General features: G+C 32.4%; 1 protein-coding gene across 6 annotated transcripts in view; it reads left to right on the forward strand.

Annotated features, from left to right (window-relative positions):
• Positions 1 to 13,905, forward strand: part of GABA-B-R1 (gamma-aminobutyric acid type B receptor subunit 1) — a 163,837-nt gene that overhangs the window by 2,867 nt on the left and 147,065 nt on the right. For all 6 annotated transcript variants that reach the window (XM_069829698.1, XM_069829696.1, XM_069829699.1 and 3 more), the window contains exons 3-4: positions 9,837 to 9,935; positions 11,455 to 11,589. In XM_069829698.1, the coding sequence (XP_069685799.1) occupies positions 9,837 to 9,935; positions 11,455 to 11,589 (234 nt within the window). The remainder of the gene's footprint in view (positions 1 to 9,836; positions 9,936 to 11,454; positions 11,590 to 13,905) is intronic.

Below are 13,905 nucleotides of genomic sequence, written 5' to 3' on the forward strand. Positions count from 1 at the left end.
TGTATATTTAAATCACTTATTCAGACTAGCACATCAGGATGTTAAGGTTATGAGAGTAGAATTATGATATATTCACTTTCACTGTTAATTTTTTATGTATTGGTGCAATATAGTAGATAGATTTTTTAATGCAAATGATATCCGAAATTTTTGGGGGAAAAAAAGTCGTCCATATTTTTGTATCCAGAATTGTGACAACCCTATCTAAGAAGGACACTTCTGATGTTTTGTTCTTCTTCTTTTACATATAGTGTTAAATGAAAGAAGACTGATTTAGCTCTCACCCGAAAACTGAATAATATACGACATGAAGCAGCTGTTGTTCGAATACGACCATCAGCTGCTTTGACTGACAACAATACACAGAACATACGATAATTATAATACTGCAGTTGACAATGTAAAAGCTTGACATTATTAACAATATGTATGCAAATATCCTAGTTTCTTTCCTCTTTTCCTGTTACAAGATGAATTTTTTTCTTGAAAATCTTTTTACATCATAAACTCAGTAATAGACAATAAAATTATAGGCCCTGATTAAAAAATAGGAGCTAACTCTCAAAATAGGCAAATATAGGTACTGATACTATAAAATTTAGCTACGAGTATCAGCTGTCAGGCATGTTTATCTATTAGAAACCTATGAAACCATGTGAGGGAATGAAATTGGTAAAAATTCCAATACTAGTGATCACTGTGAAAGCAATAAACCCAGCCAATCCAACCCAATTACCTTTGTTTCTTATTTATTATACATGACTGATGATTTTCTCAGACACTTTCACACGAAATCACCACGTAACCCAGTGATACCTCCATAATGTTGCATTATGCAGGAAAGCCTCCTTTTTTCGGTCCATGGTAAATCTATCTCATCTGTCTATGCACCTATCTACCAAAAAGCGTATATGCAAGGCATATCAAAAGTCTGAACAAACCAACTTAACCTATCACTGATCTTTGACCTTTCGAAAACTCGCTGTTATGAAGTTATACCAGCTCTCACACTGGTTCCACATTGTGGCAAACGAACTGCTTTCTGCTGATCGGAACAAAATGTTTGTTGCTGTTTCAAACCCACTGCAGCAAACAAGTCATTATCAAACACACAGTTGCTGTGATCCTTCAGTTAAAATTGTAAATAACCGGACGTTTTTCTATTCACACAAGGAGCTTCTCGTCACCACACTTCATCTAAAAATTAGTTATTTTACTTTAAATAAAAAAGCTCAATTTGTTATATTATACAATAAGAAACAGTTTTGTTTGTATACATTGTTATAATGATTGTATCACAGTCTAGTATATACAGTCACGAAGCTTGGGATGATTTTTTGCAAATCTCGCGATAGTTGCTAGCCGCTTGGAGCGCTGTGAGTACTAGGAACAATAGACTGTGCCACAGCCATCGTGATCTAATACAGGCCATAAGGCAGACCATGTAACTTGCTTAACCCGATCACGAAGGGCGGCGTTTCAACCATATAAATTAGTTGGAATGCATAAACAGTAACATATATTTCTCTAAACTGTAGTGTAATTGCATGAATAAAATTTAAAACAATGATTATGAGACACTTCAGACATAATTCCTTGCGAGTTAAGGTGTAATGTTATTTATGGTGTGAAAATTACGTTGTTCGTATGTGTAATACCTGCCTTTATGTCGATTAAATATTGCGAAATTCTTGTACATTCATTTATGCACGATTCAATAATTTTCAGTTGCACCGCACGGATATTTAGATATGTTGAAATTATAGGTTATGTTTACTGTACCAGTTGCCCCTTTCTGTCTAATTTTAGTGATCTCCAATGCCTTGCCATTCATATGAAAATTATAGGTTATGTTTAATATATTTAACTTATATTCCTAAATTCGCAATCATACATTATAATTAAGCATAAAGTCATGTATGATACTCCAGATATTCAATTTGTCTATATTCTAATACTACAATTGAGTACTGAATTATTGTACGGTATTTATCTACTACTTAAGAGACGAAGTAACACAATTGTACGTACACTAATTTCATAGGAGTGATATGGTAAATGTTTTGTCTAAAATTAAGGAAGGTAGATGTGCTAAATTGAAATCACAATATAAATTCTTTTTTATTAAACCTCAAAATAGCTTCCATTCTAAACTTGAAATGTTGACGCGAACAGATTATGTTAACATGTAGAATTCTCTTCACATTAAAACAACACAGTTTTGTAATTATTTCTGCAACATATTATGCAACAAGAAGTAAACGGAACTTATGGACACATTACACTAAATAAAGCTTAGCAATGATAAGCAATAAAGTTATAATATAATATTTCACTGAGCTCCATACACTGAAATAGAAAACCCGAACAAACATTACGGCCGGGTCTAGATCGAAAAGCATTGACTGTGCCGTTTTCGCATTTTTGTGAAAAGCTATGTAAACTGTGAAATGTTCGTTATCGGTTGTAATAACTGTAAATGGGTAAAATACAATAATTTGAATAATAATATGGGACAAGGAGACGTTTGTAGTACTATAAATTGTAAGAAAAATAGGTTAGAGTTATCCTTCTTCCGAAAGATCCAGGAAGGCGAGTTTATAGAATATAATATATATTTTATGAAAATAATATATAAACCTTGTGTATTTCATATTTCAATAGTGGAAGGAAGGTGTTAATTTTTTTCAAAAGAACACGATATCGAAAGTAAAATACATTTTATGGTCTGCTAGGGAAAGAGTCTGTGATGAGACGATAGTAGTGATCCTGGTGGTGAGCAACTATCTATGGATGCATATTTCAACTGTCTATGTTTGCATATTTAGTAAGTATTAAGCTTCGTGACTGTATATACTAGACTGTGATTATACTCTATTAGTATATATATTAAACATTATATTTTTCAATTATGTAATTGTTATTTCAAATTTCGAATTATGCTGTACCTCAAGTAATAAATAAATTGTAAAATATGCGCAACTGGTAGTAAGACAGTAAATAAACATTCGATAATTGGTGATAAATTGATATAGAAAACCCATTTTCTTCACTTTTGGATCTTTGCTATGGAGCTATTTCAGACGCCTTCAATATGCACTGTCAAACACACTCAGCTGGAAAGATATTTCTGGATTTTGTTTCTGCAGACAAATAGACATGGAACATCTCCTGACTGTCTCCCTGCTTGGAACAAGCAATACATTTCGTCCGCATAGTGTGTTCATGTAACAGACTCTAAGCTGCTAGTTGGTGAAGCAAACAGTCTGAGTGAGTTTCAATCAGCTTGAAACAATTTTGTTTGCCGCATTGTGGACCTAGCCTCAGTTTCATTTCATCACTAGCCATACCCGTGCGCTGCGCTGCACCCGTTAGAAATAAATATAAAGTAATTACATAATTAAAATAGGACGTTTGATCCAGGGAATATTCGTGTTTGATAGAAGGATAAATCGTTTAATATGTTACTTAATTTAAATTGTATTTAAAATATTAAAATGCGATCATTTTGATCCAGAGACCACTCATTTGGTGCAATGACAATTCCTTTAACATGTTATTAATTGTTATTACCAATTATTTTTGGAAAAGCGAAAATTAACAGAAAAATTTTGGCTACAGATTTATTATTATGTTTATATTATATTATATTATGTAAAAAGTGTGTTGATAACGGATGTACTGGAATTAGAAAGTTTTTAATTTGTTGTGGGAGCTCTTGAATCTCAGGAGGAACAACTTTTACAACAGCGCAACATAATCTTCTTGGCTCATTACCCAATTTTTTTGCATTGCATTTATTGCATATGTATTTTATGTATTTTAACACGATTCAATTGAGCATAGTTAAAATTTGAATTATAAAATAATGGATTGCTAAGCTAACGTATTATTACTGCATACTAAATCAATACACTCTCGTTGTTCGTTAATTCTCTGAGATAAAAATGAATATGTTCATAAACATTATTATAAGAAATACAGGAAATGAATATACAGAATAACCTATCGAGTTTTCTGTGCATAAGAAGCTATTTTAATCTTACCTGTCCTCAATTTACTCACAAGTTACTGTAATAACATTATAGCATTATGTCCATACAGAGAAAATACACTTTCCAATGGTGAAATAATAATTAATTATACAAATTGGTTAATTTAGCTTCCGATATTGCTTCATACGAACACAGAAACATTTTCTGTAGGCTATGATTCAGAGCTTTCGATTGTTGTTGACCAAGGCCCCTTATAGATGAAGTCATTTGTTTATTTCATTACACGGCCTTAGATGGCAGTTATTTTAATTTTAAAATTCATTTATCTCATTAAATATCAGTCCTATCAAAATTTTTCAAAGAATAAAACTTATCGGAAATGATTTTTAAAGAAATTTTTGTTATGTAACATTTTTCATAAAAATCAATAATAAGCGAGGTATTTCGATTTATTTAATTCAGCCCCCCTTATAACCCCCCTTTTAAATAACGTATTTTGAATGCCATATAGCCTATAATCTAAGTTACAACGAACTTAATTTATATTCCAATTTTCATCGAAATCCGTTCAGCCATTATCGCGTGAAAAGGTAACAAACATACATACAGACAGACAGACAGACATACAAACAAAAATTTCAAAAAAGCGATTTTCGGTTTCAGGGTGGTTAATTATATATGTTAGGACCAATTATTTTTGGAAAATCGAAAATTACCAGAAAAATTTCGGCTACAGATTTATTATTAGTATAGATTAAATAAGGCAACTCAAATCTGACATCTGTTACATATCTGTGTGGTACGCAGTGAGATGGAAGATTCAATTTCATTTTTCATAAAGTACCCAGCAGCAATAAGTCAGCCTGGTTGGCGCAGTTGGTATAGTGCTGGCCTTCTATGCCCGAGGTTTGCAGGTTCGATCCCGGGCCAGGTCGATGGAATTTAAGTGTGCTTAAATGCGACAGTAGATATATTGGCATGTGAAAGAACTCATTCAGGACAAAATTCCGGCACACCAGCGATGCTGATATAATCTCGGCATCAACCTCTTTGATTTGATTACCTGGTTGGGTTTTTCCGAGGTTTTCCCCAACCAAAAGGCAAATGCAGGGTAATCTTTTGGCGAATCCTCGGACCTCACCTCATCTCACTACATCTCACCAAAATATTGTAAAAAAATTGCACAAAATTGTAGAACATTACTAAATTGTAAAACTGTAAAAATTTGTAAAAATTGTAATTGTAATATTGTAAAATTTTGACTTGTTCCACATCTTAAAGCTTCAATCCTCATGTAAGATCTATGGAATAAAATAAATAAATGAACGAATGAATGAATGAATGAATGAAATTGCGAGATTCGTTAAATGAAACATAACATTTAACATTTATACGGAAATAATGTAAAATGATAATCATTAGAAATGGCAATCTAATGTTACTACACATGTTTAAGAAAATCATAAGTAAAACTTCACTTACTGTTCTGTAACTTTCATGAGACTTGCCACATCATTACAATGTCTTGCAGGAAGTGAATGTAAATGGTAAAAAATAATATAGGTAAAAGTATATTTTTTAATTGGTTCATTTTACGACTTTTATCAACTGCGATGGCTATTTAGTGTGTGGGTGAGATGAAGATGATGATAATGCTAGCAAGATGAGTCCAGGGTCCAGCGCCGAAAGTTACCCAACATTTGCTCTTAATAGGTTGAGATAAACCTCAATCAGGTAACTTGTCCCAACCAAGATTTGAACCCGCATCTGTTCATTTCACAGTTAGGGATGCTGTCATTCCACAGTGGTGGACTGGGATAGATTAAAACAATGAGACTATTTGAGGTGGATTACAAATTATAACTGAAAAATCAAGGCTGAAATTGTATGGCCATGTGAAAAAAATGGATCTATCGAAGATTCTCAGGAAAGCTTTGGAATTGGAAATCACAGGAAAAAGAATATTAGGTAAATCACGTACAAGATGAAGCAATCAGGTGAAGAAGTAGAGACTGGCATGAGGTGTTGGAAGAAGATAGTGCTATCTACATTTTCTAGATATAAATTTAAGAATAAATTGGAAAAGGAATCATAAAGACATATTAAGAAATATGGAAATTAGGTCGGAAACTCTTTCTCGCTGTCTTTTTCATAGGCGCCATTTTCAATATTTAATTATTGGTAACTATAAACTATTTTTAATATCAAAATATTGTTTCTTAAAGCAAAGGTAGTGAATATTTATTATGCCATTTCTAAGTTTAATACACTTTCTTGTTTCTGAGAAAAAACGTGCTCGAAACTTGATGTACTCCCTTAATCAAGATTAAATTGGAGAAATAAAAAAGATTACTTATTGTGTTGTGTTTTGTTTTGGAATTCTCATTTCATATTTAGCCAGATATCCGTCTTGTCATCGTCTGTGCCTAGATCTGAGGAAGTTCATTGCGAATTATTTCTTGTATAACGTCTAAATTTGTTTGTTTAGTAGGTTTCAATATGTTGAGAAAAATTTGTTTAATGCATATTTTTATATTTCGCTCATAGCCAATATCAAATAGACAAGTTTCCACATATCTGACCTAATTTTGTTGACTGTTTTACTGTAAATGTTTCACTTCTGGCAATATCGTTAAATTGACTTCACACAGTATGTAATATCTCTATTGATTTTTCTTACCATTACTAAATCCATTGTTTTGAATTTCCACTAAAATGTCATTACAACGAAATCATGCGTATAATGTTAATTTGTTATATTGAAATAATTACGTTACATAGAGATACATAACACATTTACTAATGTCATGATTAAAATACTTTGTTCAGTATCTTGTTACCTCTGTAGGCCTGTCTATTAAAATGTTTCATTTGCTAACTAATTAATTAGCGTAAGTACAAACTTGTGACATAACCCTTATTCCAAGAAAATAGCTATATGGCAGACAGAAAATGAAGATGAACAGTTTTTCTCAATGGAAGAATTAACTTTACGAAAACTAACAATGGTAAATCACCAGGAGAAAATAATCTCACCTCTCAATTATACAAGTATGCAAGAGACTTAACTCAATAGAAGATTATTGCGTTCTTAAAGATGGTATATCAGACTACAATTATTACTTGAAGAATGGAAAGCAATATGATTATCTTTATGTACATACAAGAAAACAAATTGAACATATAAAATTATAGAGGCGTTAGTCTTCTGAATGCATGATACAAAGTATATAACAGAATTGTAACTGAAAAATTAAAAACAAGCTGAAAATTTTCTTTTAAAATATAAGAATATTTAGAAACGTAGATCCTTCATAGATTCATTGTTCAGTAGCAAGCTGCTTTTTGAAGAAAGAAGAGAATTTCATTTGGAGAACCATTTATTTATTTCTTCATTTATACATTTATTCAGTTCATTAATTAATTCATTCATACAGTTATTCATTTATTCATTGATTGTTTGATTCATTCAGTAAGTCATTCATTCATTAGTCATTAATTCATTTACTCATTAATTAATTCATTGACTCATTTGTTCATCCATCCATTCATCCATCCATTCATTTATTTATTTATTTTGATTATGTGGAAACTTTCGACAAAGTTAAAAGATCTTTTGTTTGATAGTTACAGGATAACAATATCTCGGTTCTCTGCAGATTTTACGGCGACATTTGTATTTCAATTCAAATTACAGTTGAATTTTCTCAGTCCATTTTTTTTTATCTGCGTTTTTATAAATTTTCATTATGTGAAATATTATCTACTGCAAATTTTAGTTTCTTGTAAACAAATTTCTTGTAAGACATTTTTAATGTCATTTTAAATGTTAACTGTTTAACATTCTTTATCTTTGGCAACCTCACCAAGTTGAGGAATGTTTATTTAATTATTGTTACAAAACATAACACATATACACTAGGCCTAACACAAATAACCAGATATTAGACGATACACCAATAACAGAGTTCGACAGGACTCTACACTATCACATCACTAAATACTTTTTAACATTTACGCGAATGCAATGATTTCCAAATGGAACTCAAATATACTTGCTACTCATCACTTCACACATTCTACCAATTTAAACATCCTATTTTTTCAGATAGTCAAATTATTATTACTAACTTGGAAGGTAATTTACAAAGAGGCATATTTGCGTTACAGAATATATAAGACGATTTTGGGATGGAGATGTTTGTAAAAAGTTCAAAACGATAACAGTGTTAGGGCAGGACCAGTAAGAGGTAAGAACGTAATTAATAGCAAATATTTACAGCAAGTATCAAATTTTTGGTACCGGTACCTAGGATGTGGCATGGTCTTTCGAAATCATACAAACCTAATGCACTCCATCCATCCATGGTGGTGGTTATCCCATCGGGCTTAGGTAAGAAATAAAAGCCTCGTGTGAAAAAAAAGAAAACCGAAAGTTAATGTTAATTTACCCTAGTGACATTTGTCATTCATAGTGTTCTTGACCAAGGGCAGGGATATCACTGCAAACCCAGGATCCTCCACTATTCTCTCTTTTCCGCCTTCCTCTTAGTCTTCACATCCTTCAGGAGACAGTTTCTTCTTAACCAGTGGTTCCAGTCAATTTCTTTTTCTCTTCCTGATCAGTTTTGTAATTTTTCTTTCTTTACCCACTCTTTGTAGCAAAACTTCATTTCTTATTTTTCTGTCCATTTTAAACGTTCCTTTCTTCTCCATATCCAAATTTTAAATGCTTCTAGTCATTTCTCTTCACTTCGTCGTAATGTCCATGTTTCTGCACTATACAGTGCCACACTCCACACAAAGCACTTCACTAGTATCTTCCTTAAGCTGCATCTACATGGTTCATACTCATGCAATCTGGGAAGGATATTCAAATAAGTTGAAAATGCACGTTCAATTAAGATGCATGCAGATTTTGCGTGTTCATGGTGCACCTTGTTGAACATCGTGGTGCATGCTTATTCTATACTGATCTTAGATGAAGCAACTGCATCTTTAAATAAAGAATTGGAAAAATTGAGCATAATTTAAAAGTTTTTCTTTATAAGATTGTATATTTTCTACGCCTATTTTTTCTACAAAATTTATAAGCAAAATACATTAAGTAAAAATGTTACTTCTGAGAAAAAGGCGTATATAATGTACATAATGTACAGATGTAAATTTATGATAATTGGAAAATGAAATACAAATAAAGAGAAACAACTCACTAAAAATAATATTTCAAGGATTCAGTTTTTTTCAGAATAAAAACGCCTTTTTCTCAGAAGTAATGTTTTTATTTTAATGTGTTTTGCTTGTAAACTGACGATAAATATTAAATATCAATCCAATATTTAGGTCTACTTGATTCTCAAAATTGTGGTCGATCATTTTCAATAAAGCTAATGTTACATGCTGCCATTTTTAGCTTATAAGGGTTCACCATCACCAAACAAAACAATTTTCAGTTTACTCACAGCCACCTAGAACAATTAGCGTCTCACTACATGTTCCTGTTGAACAAAATAACGCACATGATACCCCATCAGCGACGAGTAGCTTTCAGTTGCTGCATGCACTCTCATTTTTAGTGGAAAAAGGCATGCGTAATTGAATGCGTTTCATTCACTTTTACATGCATTGCTTGGATGCGTAAAGTTGAAAGAAAAGTTGAACCGTGTAGATGCACCTTTAGTTATTTTTCCAGAGGTCCGCAGAAGATGCTCCTTTCTCTATTAAAAGCTTCCTTTGCCATTGCTATTCTCTTTGTGACATACAAGTAAAACCAACAGAATTGTAACTCCAGTCCCTGGAAATGCTTTGGATAATAGTTAATTTGTTGTTAATATGTTTCAGGCTTGTGAGCCAGCTGCTTCCTTGGCCCTGGATGACGTTAACAACAGGAAAGACTTGTTGACAGGCTTCACGCTGAAGTTACATTGGAATGATAGCGAGGTGGGTGCTAATCAGTGTTTGATTTTAATTTATTCACCCTCGAGTCCAACTATGTTATCATACAAAATTTTCTTTTATCCATTGACTAGTGCAGTGATGTCAAAGCAAGCGCATTTTTCTGATCTTGACATCGTGCGCGGGCAGCAAGCTCTAAGTATGGAAAGAGGAAGGATTGTGTATATGAATAAGCAACCTGTTGGATTAAGAAAACAGTGGTGCACAAACTTCAAACGGAACGTAAAATTTTATGTCGTTATTTTTATATGGCTTCTTTCTGTTTGATATTATCTATATTGTCTGTAAAACAAAAGTACTAACACTGATTTCTTAATATTGCACTTGTGTTTTAAATCTTAATAACATAATAGAGAGTTAAGAGGGAATATTCACTTAAATTCCATAGTAGTAGGCTATAATATTATACTGTATTAAGTGGATGAAACACATCATTCATAAAGAAAGTGATATTCCAAAGAAAGAGATTGAGTATGACATGATAAGTTGGAATTTATATTGATGGTACGTTTAGCCTTACAAAAGTAATCAATAAACTAATCAAAACAATATTACAGTACAAAGCAAAATTACCTAGGTACTGTATCTGTTTTAAGTGTAACTAATATTACATAACAAAACTCTTATCACATTATGCTTTTAAGGTGATATTTGTGAGCAACTTCCTATCATCAGAATATTAAATTATTTTCTCGAAATCTGCTGAAGCTATAGAGCTGACATTTTTACAACACATGGGCACGTATCTTTTGCTTATGATGTAACAGTAGTTGCTTTGTTAATTCATTTCCTTACAAACAATTTCCATGTGAATATTTTCAAAATTTTCAATACACTATCTTCAGTAATACATATATAAATTTACGAAAACATTCTGTAAGGCTACTAAATAAATAGGCCTATACCTGAAAATTTCACTTTTCTGTACGAAAAGTTGAGAAAATATTTCTTTTGAATAAAAAATCAAACTTGTGAAAAATAAGCATTAAAATTAAAACTTACATTCTTATAATGCACTTAAACTTCTCAGACAAATCTAAAAATTACCATGGATACAGTTTTAATAAGTTCTCTTCCCTTTATCCATTGAATCAGCGCTGGCCATCCCTGAATATAGCTCGACCAAGCGGCATATACCACCTCTTTCGTCTGTCTCTTTCCTTTCCGCTGTAAAGCGCTCAGGCTCTCCTGGGCTCTAAAGCGCGCGATTGCTCCTGTGGGCACCAATTGACATGCCTGGACTAGTGTATGAGAACTTATGTCTCACCTCGCATGAATACAGTTTTAGAATTTTCTGTATCAAATTTTATTTATTTCTTCATAGTGCCTGCCCAGATTAAACTATACCTGGTTTAACGTGGTCCGACTTAATGAGTATTTGGCATTATAAGAAATCATTTGTGTACAATGCAGGAAACGAAAGTTTATCATCTTAAGAAAGATGGTTATGATACACAGTATTATGGAAACATTTTATTGCATGGTAATTGTTTTAATGTTGCAGTGTGAACCCGGTCTTGGAGCATCAGTCATGTACAATTTGTTGTACAACAAGCCTCAGAAGCTCATGCTGTTGGCTGGGTGCAGCACTGTGTGTACCACAGTTGCCGAAGCTGCCAAGATGTGGAATTTAGTTGTGGTAAGATACACAGTTTCATCTTAAAAATGCTGCAGTTTAATTTGCGGGCATATTCTCACTCATTTTTCTTCTTCTCTTTTCATTTCCCTCGTCCTGCTTTTACTTCTCCATTGTTTCGCCTTCCTTTATCTCCACTCCCTTTTTCTCTTGCCCTTGCACTTCTCTGCTGACGTCACTTGGATCTCCTTTATGACAAAAATAGACCAGATGCAGATCTTAAGTTTGTGCACTAAGGATATTAAATGTGAACACCAGAGTTTGATAAACTACGTCAATATAAGCATAAATCTGTGATGTTCGGGTAAAGGGGTATAAGTCATTTTTTTGTCCAGGTGGAATTTTGTTCCCCAGATGAGCACACAAGTTAAATTATACAAGTGGGTGTGCAAAAATCAAAGAATACAAGCAGTTGATGTGTTTTATTTGTGTAGAAAATTATTTGTAATAAGGGTTCCAAGTTTAATTTTCATTTATCTCTGAACTCATTTTTATTACTTATCTCCTTTTACCCAAACACCACAGAAATAACGTGGAAACCTCCCCTCTAATTTCAGTTTTTACTACAAGTCAAATGGGGAGGTTCTATTTAATTGAATAATAGTGTTGTAATTGTCATTCCTTACAAGAAGACTCCATTGTCCTTAGTGTCTTGATTTTGCAAAAGAAAGCCATTAGAATTCTATGTCAATCAAACTATCTTGAACTTTGTCGACCACTTTTTATACAATGACAAATATTAACATTCATAAATCTATATATACGACCTAGTCCTTTACACTCGACAAAATATAGACAATTACTCATTAGTAGCCAATATACATGATCATGAAATTAGAAATAGTGAACAAATTAATATTCCATACTGTAGATTACATAAAACTAGTACAAATTTTTCTGTCATGGGGATGAAATTATATAATAAGCTTCCCAGTCAATATTATAAGTTACCAACCAATAGTTTCAAAGCTAGATTTTATAATTGGCTTTTAATTAATCCTTTCTACTCTGTAGATAAGTTTCTTAACACAAATTCACGTGAAATTGTTTTTTAATAAATGAAATTACTTACATTTAGTTACAAATAATACATTAAGAGTGAACTATTTTCATGAAGTTTTAGAGTTTCAAAAGTTTTGTGTTTTCATTCTAATTAAACTTTACTGTTTTCAATTATATGTGTATTTTCAAATGTATGTTTTTTTTCGCCTTCTGTATTTGTGACGAAGTCTATCACTATATGTTTATTGGCTTAATAAATTGAATTGAATTGAATTATATGTAAACAAATGCACGTGTCATGTGTCCAAAACCCATTCTATTGAGTGCAGGACAAAGAACCTCTTTATGGTGCCTAGAATGCTAAGTTAATTAGGTCCCTGTCTGAAAGCACAACCTCCCTCTTATATAATTTCAAAGACTTAATCACTTGTGAGGTTCAGACCTGTTTTCGGACAGTTGACTAAACAACAACAACAATAATAGAAATTTGCTATTTTTATCAACATGAGAAGGAAATACGACATGTGAAGATTGTGTTAAGAAGGAATGTGAGTTGTAGGCATTGGTGAGCACCAACCATTGTATATGGCTACGTCCAGTGGTGTGCGGTTCAATTTTATGTGAGGAAGAGATAATACAAATTTTTGTGTATAGTACAAAACTTATAGTAGTGAACTCACCTAAATATATTTGAAGACCTTCAATATGAAAAACTTATTAGATTACCAGGAAACAATTGGCATTCATACAGTCCTCTCTGTAGATTGAAAACTCAAAAAAGTTTCATATTCATGGTTCAAGAATTAAAACAGAAAATCAATATCCCGAATTTAAAAGAAAACCTACAAATTAAACCAAACCCTTTAACTCTATTAAATATAGAATATAATCTAAATTTAACAGAAGAAATACTGAAATCAGAAGTAAACACTGAAATACTGAAACAATTGTCTTTAGAGACAATTAATATTAGGTACCCTGTACAAAACTGGCTTCATTTATACACCGACGGACCTTGATCTCCAGAGAACAAGTTGCCGGTGCAGGTGTTACGTGCTGTCTCTTCTCACTTTATAGATCTCTTGGATATGGAACAACAAGTTTTGATGGAGAAATCATTGCAATAAGTGAAAGTCTCAGGAATCTTCTATGCCACATCAATAAATTTAGGAATGCAGTTATATTGTCAGACTCCAAAGCAGCTATCCTATCAATCGTCTCTAAACACACACCTTCATCTCAAACAGCAGAAATAACTAAAATGCTCTCTCAATTAATATCACTCAATAAAAGAATTGTATTCCAATGGATACCATC

The sequence above is a fragment of the Periplaneta americana genome, chromosome 6 (assembly GCF_040183065.1).
Source record: "Periplaneta americana isolate PAMFEO1 chromosome 6, P.americana_PAMFEO1_priV1, whole genome shotgun sequence".
Taxonomy (NCBI): domain Eukaryota; kingdom Metazoa; phylum Arthropoda; class Insecta; order Blattodea; family Blattidae; genus Periplaneta; species Periplaneta americana.